The 18,670-nt window shown below is 45.5% G+C and overlaps 1 protein-coding gene and 1 non-coding gene across 2 annotated transcripts in view; one reads left to right on the top strand and one right to left on the bottom strand.

The window, feature by feature from the left end:
• Positions 1-18,670, top strand: part of LOC124551218 (poly [ADP-ribose] polymerase tankyrase-1-like) — an 82,385-nt gene that overhangs the window by 14,156 nt on the left and 49,559 nt on the right. The window contains exons 2-3 of the mRNA XM_047126207.1: positions 4,209-4,785; positions 13,407-13,544. Coding sequence (XP_046982163.1) covers positions 4,209-4,785; positions 13,407-13,544 — 715 coding nt within the window. The remainder of the gene's footprint in view (positions 1-4,208; positions 4,786-13,406; positions 13,545-18,670) is intronic.
• Trnas-cga lies at positions 12,786-12,860 on the bottom strand. Its single transcript has one exon. It is a non-coding gene; the product is annotated as a tRNA-Ser (tRNA).

The raw sequence follows: 18,670 nt of genomic DNA, 5'->3' as shown, positions 1-18,670 counted from the left end.
CACGGGCAAGCGCTCAACCGTGAGAGCTTCTGTAAAGTTTGGAAGATAGGAGACGAGGTACTGGCAGAAGTACGGCTGTGAGGACGGGGCGTGAGTCGTGCTCGGGTAGCTCAGTTACGCACAAATCGCCGGGGCCCGACGGGTTCCCGTTAGAGTTCTATCGTACATTTAAAGATCTCATGATTCCACGATGGACTGCCATGTACTGCGAATTGATGTCTCCCGACGTGACTCTTCCACCCTCCTTCGTGGAAGGAATGATCATCCCCATCCACAAACCATCTGGCGGCACAGGGATACAGGCCTACCGGCCACTGACCCTTCTTAATTGCGACTACAAGATCTACGCCAGGATCCTTGCAGCACGCTTTCAACGCGTGATACGCCAAGTGATTTCACTCGACCAAACCCAGCTAGGAGGAGCTAGCAATATACAAACGGCACTCAGCGACTACCGCGATGTTATCGCACTGGCTTCGACATGTCGTCTCCGGGGTGTATTGGTATCGATAGACTTCGATCGCGCATTTGACAGGCTGAGTCATGCTTATCTCACGAACGTGATGACGAAAATGAAGTTTCCGGAAAGTTTTGTCACCGTCGTCATGAGACTACTCCACGGAGCCGCATCCAAAGTGCTCATCAATGGACGCTTGGTGGGGCCCATCACCATCTCACGATCGGTCAGACAAGGGTGCCCGCTGTCAACGATATTGTATGCCATCGCTGTCGAGCCGCTGCTTTGTGGGCTCCGGAATCGACTCCAAGGAATGACGATAAGGCACAACACGTTTATATGCCGAACATACGCAGATGACCTAGTGTTTTTAGCAAGGTCAGGCGACGAGGCAAGAGTGGCCTTGCATTGGATTAATTTGTATTGTTTGGCTACGGGCAGTCGCCTGAACATGGCAAAGTCAGGAGCGATGAACATCGGGAGGGGACTCCCGACAGGAAGTGTAGCACCATTACAGCCGATCAACAAGATGAAATGCCTAGGAATTATCTTCACTACAGACGTTCGACGCACGGCGGCACTGAGTTACAGACATCTTCTGCAAACAATTCGTGCGAGTGTCCGAAGTCACAGGTTAAGGGCACTGGATATGATACAACGGGTCACCTTTGCCAACACTTATCTAGCCTCTCGCATCCCCCACCTGGCACAAGTTCTTCCTATGCCGGTGGTGTTGGCCCGCCGAATCCTGGCGGCACTAGGATATTTTGTGAGCACAGGTCTGCTTTTTAAGGTAGGATACGAAACCCTCACCCTTCCTCGTAGTCGTGGAGGTCTTGGACTCGTCCACGTACGCGACCGCGCAGTGGCTATTTATGTAACCACAATGATAAAGATGTGGACACGACACCAGACAAGTCTGACGGGCAGCTTGATAGACGAACTCGCTCCAACTTCTCTTTCGGCTCCGGTAGCGGTGGCTCACATCTCACCATCGCTTGCCCATATGCGAACCTTCTTTGTGGAACACAGTTATGTACATATGGAACTACCGACTTCCAGGACGGCGACGGCACGTGATATATATCACATCTTGACTCGACGACGGCCGAATAACGCCGTAGAGTGCCGCCAACCAACAGTTACGTGGTCAGTGGTATGGCGTACAGTGCACCACCCACACCTTGATACGGGAACGCGCGCACTGTGGTATCAGGTGGTAAATGGGAAATACGTGACTCGTTCCAGGTTGCATAAAATTCAAATGGCGGACGAGCCACTGTGTCCGCAGTGCAATGTTATAGACACTGAGGAGCATCGCCTGATATGCGGTCCTTCGGCGGACGTATGGTGTTTGGTCAAAAAAATGATCGCCTTCCTCCTTCGGGTGGGGCCGCAAACAATAGAACCACGCACACTACTTCTCCCAGGTAGGACATATTATCCCCGCACGAAGACAAACGCAGTGACTTGGATTCGAGGTTTGGCTGTGCGTTATCTTTTCCGAGACGGCAGTAAGAATGTGCTTGACTTTTGGGCCTTACTACAGGAACATCACTCACAGCTTATGAGACATCCGAGATATCGACCATATTACGCCAATTTTTTAGGGAGTGCCTTGCTTGATCCCCCACCCAGTTGGGGTGTCCCGGGTAGGAGAATGTAATTATTGTCTATATAAGTATCAGAACACGAAAGGACCAGGACAGTGGAGAGGATCCACAAACACACGTGAAGACGTACCCGACACCAACGCGAGGTATGACGGGATTAGTGAGGTACACGCCTAAAAGAGGAACGTAGAACGTTATTGTTTTGTACTGACAGAAGAAGGATATTTTATTTTATTTTTTTCACTATTATGTAAAAAAAAAAAAAAAAAAAAGAAGTCCACTTATTTACGTTTCCCAGCAACTTTTATTTTATAAAGTTATCGTCTTACATATTTAAAAACAAAATGCTAGAAGCAGTTTATGTTTGTATTTAAAAAAAAAAAAAAAAAAAAAAAAAAAAAGTTGGTTGAGCACTTGCCCACAAGAGCCAATGGTCCCGAGTTCGAGTCTCGGTCCGGCACACAGTTTTAATCTGCCAGGAAGTTTCATATCAGCGCACACTCCGCTGCAGACTGAAAATCTCATTCTGGAAACCTAGAGCTTTTCGAGCAAACAAGCAGTAAATACAATAAACGGTTTAGTTTAAGATTTTGCAGCTGTTCGCCTGTGCCACCTGTTTAAGACATAGAAAAGATATCACACACTTACAGCACAGAGCAACTTTTGCTAGATGTTGATCTGCCTGTGGCTCGAGCAGGTGCAGAGGGCACACACACGTCCGGGCCGTGTCAGGGCCGAGCGTCGGACGAGTGACGGCCGTGCTCCGGACCGTTCCTGCAGGGGCCACACATGACTGGGGCACGTCCGTGTCTCTGTTGTTCCTTGTAGTGACTCGGACGCGGTGATCTGGGTTTCTGTTTGTGAAATCTGTAAAACATGTTCACTAATTTTCGTAATAGTGAATTAGGACTAGATGGAAAGCACATAACAATACAGGCTCCAAAGAACTCAGGAAGTCTCTATTGGAATTACAAAAACACATATTCCATTGTGCTTCTTGCTCTGGTTAACCCATGTTATAATTTTATTGCAATAGACGCGGGAGCGTACGGAAAAAACTCTGATGGAGGCATTCTAGTAAATTCAAACCTTGGAGAGTCATTGGAAAACAATACACTTAGTGTCCCAAAGAGTAAAACCTTACCCGGAACTGATGTTGAACTTCCAATGGTAATTGTAGGCGATGAAGCTTTTTCTCTCAAAACATACTTGATGGGATCATATCTCGGCAGGAACTTAACAAATGACAAGGCTATTTTTAATTTATCGTTTGAGTCGGGTAAGAAGAATATCCGAAAATGCATTTGGTATATTGAAACAGAAATTTCGAATATTTAGAAGAATCCTTCAGGGAGATCCTAATAACCTTACAATGATTGTGACGGCTGCGTGTGCACTGTACAACTTTATTCGAAAAATGGAAGGTTGTAGGGTGCCCGAACAGATGATGGATCTAAAGGAAACTGCTTAGGGATCCAGAAGATCATCAAATCTTCGAAACCAACCTGGAATTCGTGGGAGATCAACAGACGCTGCATTTGCTGTACGAGAACAACTCAAAAAATTCCTGAATCATCCACAAGGGACTGTGGAATGGGAAGAACATGTCACCTTGGCGATATAACGATGACATAAACCAAACATCTGTTTGTAAAATAAAAAGTAAATAAATTTCTTTCGGGTATTAAAACTTGTATAGTTTTTTTCTTACCTTTGGCTTTTAGATCTGTTGCAATTGTCTTCCAAACTCTGTCTTTGTACTCGATATTCCTGTAGTTTTCACTTCCCTGATCGTAAAGTACAGGAAACTTACGAACTTGTTCTATTAGTCGTTCCACATCCATGTTTTGTACACAGAACTGTCTTGCGCAGTTGCACAGCTCACAAGACAATTCTACCGTCAGGCCGTGTCCGTCACTGAAAAGTTAAACACGGCAAATCCCGCCCGGCCCGGCTCCGGCCCGTTGACGTTCCCCGTGCACGGCCCGGTCAAGTGGGGCCCGCTACATTCGTTTTAATGATGTATTTCGTTGTCCAGGTGACGGCCGATACTCGGACGTGTCTCGGTACGGACACGGTCCGGACATGTGTGTCCCGACCTTATGGGAAGAGAGCTGCTCAGTGGCGCCGTGTTTCAGACTCGTCCACCGTGTCAGCAGTCGGTGAGGACGGGGTGACGGCGGCCGCGGACCTGGCTGACCTGCTGGACGCGAGTAGCGGCGCTGTGGTGACTCTGGTGGCGGGCGAGACGCGCCTGGTGGCGCACAGGGCTGTCCTCGCCGCCAGGTGCCCCGTGTTAGCCGCCATTTTTGTCCACGACGCGCCGAAGGCCAGCGGCGGCCAGGTCAGCGTCGCGGACGTGGAGGGCCCGGCGCTGCGCCACCTCGTGGCCTACTGCTACACCCTCCGGGCCCCCCAGCTGCGCGGCACGGCCCACCAGCTGCTGGCCGCCGCTGACAAGTTCGGCTTGCCAGCTCTCAAGTCTGCCTGCGAGCAGCAGGTGGCCGCGCAGCTGTCTGCGGAGACTGCGGCGGCTGCAGCTGTGGTCGCAGTCAGGCACGGCACTGACAGCCACAGGCAGGCCGTCGTGGCCTTCGTAAAGGCCCACCTGCTCCACGTGATGGCCACCCGGGGTTGGGCAGAGGCGATGCGAAGTCACCCCGAGGACTTGCTGGAAGTGATTCGGCTGATGTCTCGTCCGTCAAACGAGACCGAGTAAGTATCCGACGAGCCACCCTTCTGCAGTTTTACAGATGTGTGCATTTCCATACCTACAGTTTTTGCTACTAAGTTTCCCCAGATGAGCCAGTGCTCTAAAATACACCACCATAGATCATTACGGTTTTATCGACATTTCAGTCCACAGTTCGTGGTCTAGTGGCTAGCATCGGTGCCTCCGGATCGGAGGGTCCCGGGTTCGATTCCTGGCCGGATTGCCGATTTTCTCTGCCCAGGGACTGGGTGTTTGTGTTGTCCTCATAATTTCATCATCATTGTCATCATTCATGACAGTAACTAGAATGGATTGGGTAAAAATTGGACTGTGCAAAAATTGGGACTGTGTAGTTGAGGGCCCTACAAACCAAACATCGCCACTGACATGTCGTAATAAGTTCATCAAATGTCTGAACGGAGCAGTGTTTACCAACAAATAAGTTATCAACTGTTTTGATCTACATCTACATCTACACGATTACTCCGCAATTCACATTTAAGTGCTTGGCAGAGGGTTCATCGAACCACAATCATACTATCTCTCTACCATTCCACTCCCGAAAAGCGCGCGGGAAAAACGAACACCTAAACCTTTCTGTCCGAGCTCTGATTTCTCTTATTTTATTTTGATGATCATTCCTACCTATGGAGATTGGGCTCAACAAAATATTTTCGCATTCAGAAGAGAAAGTTGGTGACTGAAATTTCGTAAATAGATCTCGCCGCGACAAAAAACGTCTTTGCTTTAATGACTTCCATTCCAACTCGCATATCATAACTGCCACACTCTCTCCCCTACTACGTGATAATACAAAACGAGCTGCCCTTTTTTGCACCCTTTCGGTGTCCTCCGTCAATCCCACCTGGTAAGGATCCCACACCGCGCAGCAATATTCTAACAGAGGACGAACGAGTGTAATTAGTGTAAGCTGTCTCTTTAGTGGACTTGTTGTATCTTCTAAGTGTCCTGCCAATGAAACGCAACCTTTGGCTCGCCTTCCCCACAATATTATCTATGTGGTCTTTCCAACTGAAGTTGTTCGTAATTTTGACACCCAGGTACTTAGTTGAATTGACAGCCTCGAGAATTGTACTATTTATCGAGTAATCGAATTCCAACGGATTTCTTTTGGAACTCATGTGGATCACCTCACACTTTTCGTTATTTAGTGTCAACTGCCACCTGCCACACCATACAGCAATCTTTTCTAAATCGCTTTGCAACTGATACTGGTCTTCGGATGACCTTACTAGATGGTAAATTACAGCATCATCTGCGAACAACCTAAGAGATCTGCTCAGATTCTCACCCAGGTCATTTATATAGATCAGGAACAGCCGAGGTCCCAGGACGCTTCCCTGGGGAACACCTGATATCACTTCAGTTTTACTCGATGATTTGCCGTCTATTACTATGAACTGCGACCTTCCTGACAGGAAATCACGAATCCAGTCCCGCAACTGAGACATTACCCCATAGGCCCGCAGCTTTATTAGAAGTCGCTTGTGAGGAACGGTGTCAAAAGCTTTCCGGAAATCTAGAAATACGGAATCAACTTGAGATCCACTGTCGATAGCGGCCATTACTTCGTGCGAATAAAGAGCTAGCTGCGTTGCACAATAACGATGTTTTCTGAAACCATGCTGATTACGTATCAATAGATCGTTCCCTTCAAGGTGATTCATAATGTTTGAATACAGTATATGCTCCAAAACCCTACTGCAAACCGACGTCAATGATATAGGTCTGTAGTTCGATGGATTGCTCCTATTACCCTTCTTAAACACTGGTGCGACCTGCGCAATTTTCCAATCTGTAGGTACAGATCTATCGGTGAGCGAGCGGTTGTATATGATTGCTAAGAAGGGAGCTATTGTATCAGCGTAATCTGAAAGGAACCTAATCGGTATACAGTCTGGACCTGAAGACTTGCCCGTATCAAGCAATTTGAGTTGCTTCGCAACCCCTAAGGTATCTACTTCTAAGAAACTCATGCTAGCAGCTGATCGTGTTTCAAATTCTGGAATATTCCATTCGTCTTCCCTGGTGAAGGAATTTCGGAAAACTGCGTTCAATAACTCTGCTTTAGTGGCACAGTCGTCGGTAACAGTACCACCGGCACTGCGCAGCAAAGGTATTGACTGCGTTTTGCCGCTTGTGTACTTTACATACGACCAGAATTTCTTCGGATTTTCTACCAAATTTCGAGACAATGTTTCGTTGTGGAACCTATTAAAGGCATCTCGCATTGAAGTCCGTGACAAATTTCGCGCGTCTGTAAATTTTAGCCAATCTTCGGGATTTCGCGTTCTTCTGAACTTTACATGCTTTTTCCGTTGCCTCTGGCTGGTTCAAATGGCTCTGAGCACTATGGGACTTAACATCTGTGGTCATCAGTCCCCTAGAACTTAGAACTACTTAAACCTACCCAACCTAAGGACATCACACACATCCATGCCCGAGGCAGGATTCGAACCTGCGACCGTAGCAGCCGCGCGGTTCCGGACTGGGCGCCTGAACCGCTAGACCACCGCGGCCGGCCGTTGCATCTGCAACAGCGTTCGGACCTGTTTTGTGTACCATGGGGGATCAGGTCCATCTCTTACCAATTTATGAGGTATGAATCTCTCAATTGCTGTGAAACTTCCTGGTAGATTAAAACTGTGTACCGGACCGAGACTCGAACTCGGGACCTTTGCCTTTTGCGGGCAAGTGCTCTACCAACTGAGCTACCGGATCACGACACACGGCCCGTCCTTACAGCTTTCCTTCTGTCAGTACCTCGTCTCCTACCTTCCAAATTTTACAGAAGCTCTCCTGCGAACCTTGCGGAGGCCCTAGTCACACGACATATATATTTATTTATTCCTTTCCCTCAGCCCATATTCACCTACTACTTCTCCTTCTCTTCTTTTTCCAACTATCGAATTCCAGTCCCCTAGCATAATTAAATTTTTGTCTCCCTTAACTATCTGAATAATTTCTTTTAGCTAATAGTATGTTTCCTCAATCTTCTCCTTATCAGCGGAGCTAGTTGTCATATAAAGTTGTACTATTGTGGTGAGTGTGGCTATGTGTCAATCTTGGCTACAATAATGCATTCACCGTGCTGTTCATAGTAGCTTATCTGCATTCCTTATTCATTATGAATCGTACTACTGAATTACCCCCATTTGATTTTGTATTTGTAACACTGTATTCGGCTGACCAGAAGTCCTGTTCTTCCTGCCTCAGAACTTCACTAATTCCCACTATATCTAACTTTAACCCATCGATTTCCTTTTTTAAATCATCTAACCTACCTGGCCAATTAAGGGATCTGACATTCCATGCTCTGATGAATAGAACGCCAGTTTTGTTTCTCCTGATAACGACATACCCCCGGTAGTTTCCCCCCCCCCCCCCCCCCCTCAAGAGATCCGAATGGGGGTTCATTTGATCTCCGTAACATTTTACCCAAGAGGATGCCATCATCATTTAACCACACAGTAGAGCTACATCCCCTCGGGAAAAATTACAGCTGTAGTTTCCCCTTGCTTTCAGCCATTCGCAGTACCACCACAGCAAGGTCATATTGGTGGTTTTAACAAGGCTAGATCAGTCAGTCATCCAGATTATTGCGCCTGCAACTACTGAAGAGGCTGCTGCCCCTCTTCAGGAGCCACACGTTTATCTGACCTCTCAACAGATACCACTTATTTGTGCTTGCACCTCTGGTATGGCTATCTGTATTGCTGAGGCACACAAGGATCCCCACCAATGCCAAAATATATGGTTCATGGGGAAGATAATACACTACCTAAATTAAATAGAGTCCCTTCAGTAATTCCTGATCGTCATCTACTTCATTGCCTCAGGCTTCACAAATTTTTGAATGGTCAGCTTATTGTAAAAACAATTTCTCATACAGCTTCTGTTCCCATCTTCAGGATCTACGTGATAGGCTTCATTTTGAGTCAATCGTAAATTCATAGCACAATAACGTCCCACACCTTCAATACCATATGCGAATGTCTCAATTGGTTAGTGTCATTAAATATTGCTTCTATAGTATTCACACAACTTTTAACTGTTTATTTTCTTTTGCCATGACTATACTGCTTCATTATTAGCTCATTAATGAATTATATGTTTAATTATACTATCATCCACACTCCTCTCACAGTTGTTTCTACTTGTCACAACATTACATACAAACTTCCGTCAAGTGGCTTACGTAGTATAGCTCCCGTGTCAAAAATTCCTACTGTGCTTTTGCACTGCACTGAGAGAATAACTGCCAGTCCCATACTTCGTAACGTCTTACCTCGAGCGCATTAGTAGCATTAATTTAGTAACTACTGATACAATATATGTCGTCTACTGACAAACCTACAGTAGTCACGTGACTGAGCACACAATATGAATAAACTTATTTTTATATACCCTTACAATAGCCACATTCAAATGACACGGGTGAAATGCTGACCTTCAAAGTGGAACTCGAAGCTGCAGCAATTCACGTCTGCAGACAACCCACAGAGGCGACTACACGACTAAAAGGAAATCGCCTATTTTCGACGTCAACGTGCAACACCCACGCTGCGGCATAAGCTGTGGAGGGCAAATGAAACGTGTTGAATGAACGAGGAAACAGTACAGTCGCTACCACAGTGTAGAAAGGGAGCGATTTATCTGACGTCCAAACAAGCACGAGCATTGGCTTTCCGGCCAAGAAACATTTTCGAAACTGCCAAGTTTGTAAACTGTATGTGTGCTATCGAGTTATTATTTCCAAAAAGGAAAGTTTTCTCTATTGTGGGTAGTGCTCTTTAGTGGTAATGGAAAAATCCATTTTGATAAGAGGAAATTAACTGGAGTGCCATTAATTAAAAGAAGCAGCCAAGTAAAAAGAATGATATGACAGCAAACGATGTGTACCACAGTCTCGCAGTTCTCCTAACTGAGACATAGACAAGTTGGCAGGCAAGGCTAATGTTGTTGAAATGAAACATTGGTTCATATACTGACGATACCTTTACATAGATAAGTACTTTACACACCTTGAAAATATCTTTCAAGTTCAACTGCCTACCACAAAATCATTCGAGAGAGCGACCATTAAGAGCGATCGACAAGAGCGGAGACACCGGAAGAGAGCGGGCCTCAGGAGAGAGAGAGATATCGAGAGAGACCGATCCAGACTCCGATCGTGTTTATATACAAATAGACAACTGAAGGCAACTCCACTGTCATTCTTACTCAGTCTCTTACTGCTCTGGAAGTCTCTTGCGGGGGAAAATGTTCGAGAGACTTCGCTGCGCACCTTTCTGGTGCGACCGATCGCACCAAATTTGGTTGTTGACGCCGCTTGCGTTGCATTTGATGCATTATTATCAATTAAAAAATACAGTTGCTCTCTTTCGCTAGTTTTGACATCTGTATGCTCTCTCACATTTAAGAATTAATTGCAATTTTACATTATAAGACAACTTAGAAATAATACGCGGAATTCATACAAAAATACGACCTTTCTGACGTAGGTTTTCATAAATTATTCAGTTTTGGGACTGAAATTTATTTACAAATGAAAAGAAACATTTCACCGTCCTGGTTAAAGCACAACCTGCGTGGCATAATGGCGCAATCAAAAACAGGTCCGGGTTCGATTCCCGGCGGGATCGGGGATTTTCTCTGCCTCGTGATGACTGGGTGTCGTGTGCTGTCCTTAGGTTAGTTAGGTTTAAGTAGTTCTAAGTTCTAGGTGACTGATGACCATAGATATTAAGTCCCATAGTGCTCAGCGCCATTTGAACCATTTCCAAAACAGGTGCCAAGGGAACTGTGGTGCATTGCGTGTCATGGATGACAGTGGTGAATGATGGCTGCAGAGACGTGTATGAGCTGACAGATATGCAGCCATTGAGCAGTTGACTGCCCAGATGAACTAAGGGGATATCAAAAGTGCTTATTCAATGATCACTCAGCGAATGTTGGTGCATATGGTCCTGCTGTTCATCAGTGACAAAGGATGGAAGTAGCATGGGAGCACCAGAACTAGGTGTACACTGAATGGCGACAGGTGGCTATTTCGGAGAATGTTTCCGTTGCACTCATTGGATGAACTCGTCATTCTGGAAGGCACAAAGGATCGGCACAAGTATGCATCTACCCTTGGGGATCATGTCCACCCCTACAAGCTGTTTTTTCTTTCCTCGTCATGATTGCATCTACCAGTAGGACAATGCAACTTGTCACACAGCTCGCAGTATATCTACATGGTGTGAAGAGCATCAGGGTGAGTGGCCTGTAATCCCCTCGCCATGAAACTAGCGGATTTCAAACCAAACGAGAATGTACGGGACCACTTTCATCAGACAGTCTGTGCCACGGATTGTCAACTGAGAAACTAAGCACAGACGGCCACGGCATGACAGCAAGTGTCTCTTGGAGCCTTTTGGAACGTCATTGGTTCTCTTCCTGCATGTCTCGCAGTTGCCCATGCGGTTATTTAGCCTATTCAGTGTTTTGACAGGTGATCATATTAATGTAACTGGACAGTGTTGCATGTATATAACAAAGAGTTTAGGGGTACGACTGCAAACATTTTTATTGATGACTGAGGTTAGTGAATGCACAATATTATGCGGTATTTAATTCATTTGCAGTCTAATAATAACAAATATTAGGAATAATATGGTTTTAGGTTGGTTAGTATGTCCAAGTAGATGTGTCAAGAGCAGCAAGTCAGGTGCTGAAGTGTGGTCATGTGGATGCAAAATGTTTAGTCTGTACTGGCAAGTGTAGTCCACTTAATGGTGCAGCAGTTGTGGCCATGCGAAAACATCAGGAAGTACATTATGTGACTTATTTTTGGGAATACTGTTAGACACAGAGGAAAAATAACTAGCACACAGGAGTGGGTAGACGTTAAGGTATCAATGATCACAATATCTGCTCTTTATACCCATTTCCAAGCGTAAATGTATATATGCGTTGTCTCTGTTTTCTTTACTGACCTTACTCAGACACTTTGCAGTCAAATGATATTCAACATTCGCCTGTTCATTGAGGGTGCTCGTTGGCTAATATTAATCAAATACAGGCTGTTGTGTACATAGTTCCGTGTAGTCAGCGCGTACACAACTTTCCCACTTGAGCGCGCCCCGCTAAGCACAACAGCGCAGGCGCAGCGCTCGTCCGTCTCCGCACTACAAGATGGCGCTGCCATAGAGATGGACCAAATTCTGCGTAACGCATCCAGAACCAAGTTAAGTAATTTTTATGCTTGTTATTATTTTAATAAATGTGTGTGAAAATTAATCAAGTTCTGTTTAAAGTTGGTCACTGTCAATCTGCTACTCCAAGCGTACAGGTGGCATTACATCGTCGGACCTAACGGCAGAAGATAAACACGCCACGATAAGACAACGAGACATATCGCTGACACTCGCCTGCTTCGTTCGAGCTACTAGTCAAATAATTTGATGGTGTGTGTACTGAAGGTATTACAGTACGCACACCACACAGGCAGTGGGAAATGTTTCAATTTCTGTGATAATAATTCTTGCAACAATTAAATGGTTTACTGGTATGGCTTCATAATATCGCTAATTTTGTACCCCTTGCTTCCCTGGACGCCCTCCCCACTAGTTCAAAAGCTGCTCTCCTCGTTTTGCACCTGTGGCTTTACAGCCCGTCCGTGACACATGTGCTGGGAACGTCATTCAGTGACTACAGTGTCCAGTCAGTTTATTTAAAGTTGTTCCAGTTCTAGTTTCTGTTTTATTGTTGTTTTTATGTATTCAAACTGTGCTGTACAATAGTTATATCACTCTACGATAACTGTTGACCCTTGTATATACCTCTCATTTGCATATTATGTTGTACAACATGTATTTTGGTATGCAACGGAATTGTTGTGAGAATCTGAGGAGAAGCAGTGTGTGAAGTAGAACGATATTTTCACTCTGCAGCGGAGTGTGCGATGATATGAAACTTTCTGGCAGATCAAAACTGTGTGCCGGACCGAGACTCGAACTCGGGACCTTTGCCTTTCGAGGGCAAGTGCTCTACCAACTGAGCTACCCAAGCACGACTCACGCCCCGTCCTCACAGCTTTACTTCTGCCAGTACCTCGTCTCCTACCTTCCGGCACACAGTTTTGATCTGCCAGAAAGTTTCGTATGAGCACACACTCCGATGCAGAGTGAAAACCTCATTCTGGAAACATCCGCCAGGCTGTGGTTAAGCCATGTCTCCGCAATATCCTTTCTTTCAGGAATGCTAGTTCTGCAGGTTTCGCAGGAGAGCTTCTGTAAAGTTTGGAAGGTTGGAGACGATGTACTGGCAGAAGTAAAGCTTTGAGGACGGGGCGTGAGTCGTGCTTGGGGAACTCAGTTGGTAGAGCACCTGCCTGCGAAAGGCAAAGGTCCCGAGTTCGAGTCTCGGTCCGGGACACAGTTTTGACCTGCCAAAAAGTGTCAGTGTCTGAAGTGATTAGCTCGATGGCAAGGCACTCACCTTTGTGGTCACACTACAGTCGTTGTTCCATTGTTAAGAATGACAATCCGTTAGCAGTAGTTCTTGTAGTGAGGTGCCCCCCGGCCTCCTCGCTAACACGGTGTCTCCCTCGGCCCAGCTCTCCAGCCACTGGAGACAGCAGGGCCACGGCGGCTACCAGCTCCAGCGAGAGCAGCAGCACTCCCATGGCAACCACGCCACCAGTGGAAGCCTACACCACTCCACCTCCTGGTGACGCTGAAGTCTCTCGCATGAGGTGAGTTCCGTCGCGACGTCTGTACGTTTTCCACTTTAACAGGGGGCGTCAGCCAGTAGTTACAGACAAAAAAATCTCACTCCATTTTATTGCATTTTTTGATAAGGGAGATGGGAGACTCTTAACAGTACTTGTTTCAGTCGATCTCTACATACTTCTTTGCGTTCACAGAGTCAGTAGCATTCAGCTTGAAGATTAAATGTCAACCTTTGAATAACCATGTATATTTCTCAATTCACCATTAGATTAGATTAGATTACATCCGTAATTCCGTGGATTCTGTTAAACGCCTTGATAGCTTCAGGTTGGATGAGTCAGATATCATGGTGAGTTTTGACGTCGTTTCCTTGTTTACGAGGGTACCCCTGCGAGAGTCACTAGAATTGATTAGTCAGACGTTTGACGAGAAGACCACTGCACTTTTTAGGCATGTCTTGACTTCCACGTATTTTCTTTTTAATGGAGAATACTGCGAACAAACGGAGGGAGTCGTCATGGGTAGCCCACTCTCACCGGTGGTAGCGAATTTGTACATGGAGAACTTCGAGGAGGAAGTCCTGTCGTCATCCGAATGGAAACCTACTTGCTTTTTCCGTTACGTGGACGACACGTTCGTCAACTGGCCACATGGTATGGATAAGCTCCTTGACTTCCTTACACATCTAAACTCCGTACACCCCAACATCAAATTCACTATGGAGACTGAAACGGAGGGTAAATTACCTTTCCTTGACATCTTGGCCAAGAGAAGGGCTGACGGCACCCTAGGTCATGGGGTGTATCGGAAGACAGCGCACACTGATCCGTATTTGCATACAGACAGCTGCCACCACCCTTCACAGAGGAATGGGGCACTTAAAACTCTTGTACATAGGGCGCGCACTATCTCCGACGCAGAGAGTCTACCCCAGGAATTGGAACATCTGAGAACTGTATTTCGAAAAAATGGGTACTCAGAGTGGCAGATTCAACGTGCTCTCCGCCCAACCACTACAGCACAACCTGTGGAGATGGATGAAATCACGAGGAGGAGGTAGGCACTGCGTTTATTCCATATACAGGCGCACTCTCGGGGAAAATCGCTCGCATTTTGAAGAAACACCCGGTCGGAACTGTGTTTTGTCCTACGAATAAAACTCGTGCATTGGTGGGGATCGCCAAAGATGACCTCTATTTGAGGAAGGCCGGCGTGTACCAGATTCCGTGTCAATGCGGCAAGTCGTATATTGGTCAGACGATGCGTACCGTCGAGGATCGATGCCGTGATCACCAGAGGCACACTCGACTGATGTATCCGAGCAAGTCGGCGGTCGCTGAACATTGTTTGTCGGAAAATCACGCTATGGAGTATGAACGCTCGAGGATTCTGGTACAGACGTCGAGATACTGGTACAGCGTTGTTAGAGAGGCCATCGAAATCGCACCAATGACGACCTCATAAACCGTGACTGTGGCTATAATCTTAGCAAGGCTTGGGAACCAGCGATTGGGTTAATCAAGAGTAATTCGAGCAAACGTATAGTTGTGACGACCACGGCGGACAGAGCCATTACTCCGACGTCATCTCAGACGCCGTCGCAATCTGTTCCACCGCGCGAACGTGGCGCGGGGCGCGGACAGCGGAGGGAGCGACCCGCGGGAGGAGGGTATTTAAATCGGCCGCCGCCGCGACCGAAACCGGTTCCCTCCGAGGAGTCATAGCGTACGGATCTCCGTGCCGGCACGTTCACAGGTGCTCAGTCCGTCAGTTCACCTGATGATGGAGACATGTATGATCGCCGAAATATTGTGCCCGTTGGACACTAGACCGTCAGTACGCCCGTGGATATTTTGATTACATTAGATTAGTACTTGTTCCATAGATCATGACTACGACACTTCGTAATGATGTGGAACGTGTCAGGTTAATAAAAGGTGTCTATACAAGATTTTACATTAGACAAAATATTGCATGACACTCAATATTTGTAATTATTTTTTGTTATGGGGTTTGGGAAATTACCCACTTATTATATCCAAAAATTCATCTAATGAGTAGAAGGAGTTGCCATTAAGAAATTCTTTTAATTTCCTTTTAAATGCTATATGGCTATCTGTCAGACTTTTTATGCTATTAGGTAAGTGACCAAAGACTTTTGTGGCAGCATAATTTACCCCCTTCTGAGCCAAAGTTAGATTTAACCTTGAGTAGTGAAGATCATCCTTTCTCCTAGTGATGAAGCCATGTACACTGCTATTACTTTTGAATTCATTCGGATCGTTAATAACAAATTTCATAAGTGAATATATATATATATAATGTGAGGTTACAGTGAAGATTTCTAGCTCTTCAAATAAGTGTCTGCAGGATGATCTTGGATGAGCTCCAGCAGTTATTCTGATTACACGCCTTTGTGCAATGAACACTCTTTTACTCAGTGATAAGTTACCCCAGAATATGATGCCATACGAAAGCACAGAATGAAAATAGGCGTGGTAAGTTAATTTACTCAGATGTATATCGCCAAAATTTGCAATGACCCTAATAGCATAAGTAGCTGAACTCAAACGTTTCAGCAGATCCTCAGTGTGTTTTTTTCCAGTTCAACCCCTCATCAATGCATACACCTAGAATATTCTACCTAAGCTGCCAATTTCTGATCGAAGTCTATATTTATTAATGGGGTCATTCCATTTACTGCGTGGAACTGTATATACTGTGTTTTGTCAAAGTTTAATGAGAGCCCATTTGCAGAGAACCACTTAATGATTTTCTGAAAAACATCATTTACAATTTCACCAGTTAATTCTTGTCTGTCGGGTGTGATAGCTATACTTGTATCATCGGCAAAAAGTACCAGCTTTGAATCTTCGTGAATATAGAATGGCAAGTCTTTAATATATATTAAAAACAGCAGAGGACCCAAGACCGAACCTTCCAGCACCCCATTCTTGATTGTTCCCCAGTTTGAGAATTCACCAGTTTTTTGCATATTATGTGAACCGTTTATTTCAACTTTCTGCACTCTTCCAGTTAGGTATGATTTAAACCATTTGAGCACTGCCCCATTCATACCACAGTACTTGGGCTTATCTGGAAGTATTCCATGATTTACACAATCAAAAGTCTTTGATAGATCACAGAAAATCCCAATGGGTGACTTCAGGTTACTCAGAGCATTTAATATTTCATTTGTGAAAGTATCTATAGCATTTTCCGTTGAACAACCCTTCTGGAAACTAAACTGACATGTTGTTAAAACTTTATTTTTACAAAGGTGTGAAGCTACTCTACAATACATTACTTTTTCAAGAATTTTGGATAAGGCAGTCAGAAGAGAGATTGGGCAGTGGTTGTTGACATCAGACGTATCCCCTTTTTTATACAGTGGTTTAACAATGGCATACTTCAGTCTATCTGGGAAAATACACTGCTTCAGAGAGCTATTACATATGTGGCTAAGAATCCCACTTATTTATTGGGAACAAGCTTTTATTATCCTGCTGGAAATGCCATCAATTCCATGTGAGCTTTTAGTCTTGAGAGAGTTTATTATCTTCCTAATGTGGGTGTGTAAATTGCCTCCAAAAATGTTCAAATGTGTGTGAAATCTTATGGGACTTAACTGCTAAGGTCATCAGTCCCTAAGCTTACACACTACTTAAGCTAAATTATCCCAAGGACAAACACACACCCATGCCCGAGGGAAGACTCGAACCTCCGCCGGGACAGGCCGCACAGTCCACGACTGCAGCGTCCTAGACCACTCGGCTGATTCTGCGCGGCAAATTGCCTCCCCTCTGTTGTTTTATAGTATGCAACGTTTGTAAACAACATCAGGTCTTGACAGACCATGTTTATCCGTTGCCTGGTCCTTATCCTCGTGGGTCATTAAAGTACCAACACGAAGGAAAAAGGCTTGCTACAGCCAGCTATTGCTTCAGTGGCTGAAACTGGTGGAGGCTGAAAAACTGGCCATGGATGGAAGGTCACTGAAACATAATTGTTTGGTGTTATATTGAAACGTCCCCTTAGAAAAATTTATGAATGACTGTGCTGATAAACCTCTTACGTTATTTGATTTTCAAACAGCTGAGCAGAACTGAAAGTACTCAGACATTTCTCTCTTCACTTATTCTGATCAACACTAAACTGACACAATATTTTTAGCGCAACGCAGTCTGACTTTCAATAATCCCTACAAAAGAATGGCCCTGACTAACATTAACCTATATCTTTCACGAATCACTTACCTCACAAAAATCTTAGTTACTCGAACTACTGCAATACAGCGAGCGCCACTACTGCCAGCTAAACAAAAGATTCTAACTAATGAAGGCACTAACTACTGATAGGCACACTCAGCAAATGAAAGATTTTGATAGAGAACAAACAATGTATTTACCTTAATAGTGTTCAAAAGTCATTATATGCTCTCTCTGATGGACACACGTCCAGATCATCTGCTCCGCCACCTCACCCCCCCCCCCCCCCCCCCCCACATCCACCGCTGCTGGCGGCTCACCTCCAACTGCGCAACGCTACGGGCTGTTAACAGCCAACTGCCCAATAGCGAATATTACAACGATGCCAACCAGACACAGATTGCACAAAGCACAACCAGTGATTTTCATACAGAGCGCTAGGTGACGTTACCAACATAAAAAAACCTAAACAGCCTACTTACAATATATCTGCTTCTAGAGCAGGACAATAGATTTTTTGTATTCTAGGATATGTAAATTGAGTCTTTGTTGTTGTGGGAAATGAGGCACAAGTGGCTGGACAGAAATGACACGTTGGATGGCGCCAGTGTGTTTGGCACGAAAGCAATGGCTCCCGCTGTGCACGGACATAGACGTCACCTGCTTTTTGTGTTGAGTCATCTGGCTGGCCTACTGACGCCACCTGTGCAGCCTCTGGGTTGTTTGTCACACATCCACATCACAACTCGGTGTCCGGAATGCGTGGCGTTTGGCGCTGCCGCCATCTCGGTTCCAGGGGAGAACTGGCTGCAGTCCCAGTGTGCTCTCTCGGCACGTAGCTCTCGCTGGCCGTTTCTTGGGTCACCAGTAGTGTCAGGAAGCGACCTCACACAACATCCTATCACTGGTACAATTTACCCATTCGTATTCTTATTTCCCAT

Source organism: Schistocerca americana, chromosome 9 (assembly GCF_021461395.2).
Source record: "Schistocerca americana isolate TAMUIC-IGC-003095 chromosome 9, iqSchAmer2.1, whole genome shotgun sequence".
NCBI classification, from domain to species: domain Eukaryota; kingdom Metazoa; phylum Arthropoda; class Insecta; order Orthoptera; family Acrididae; genus Schistocerca; species Schistocerca americana.
The sequence above is the reverse complement of the archived record's forward strand: the minus strand, read 5'-3'. Positions and strand labels throughout refer to the sequence as shown.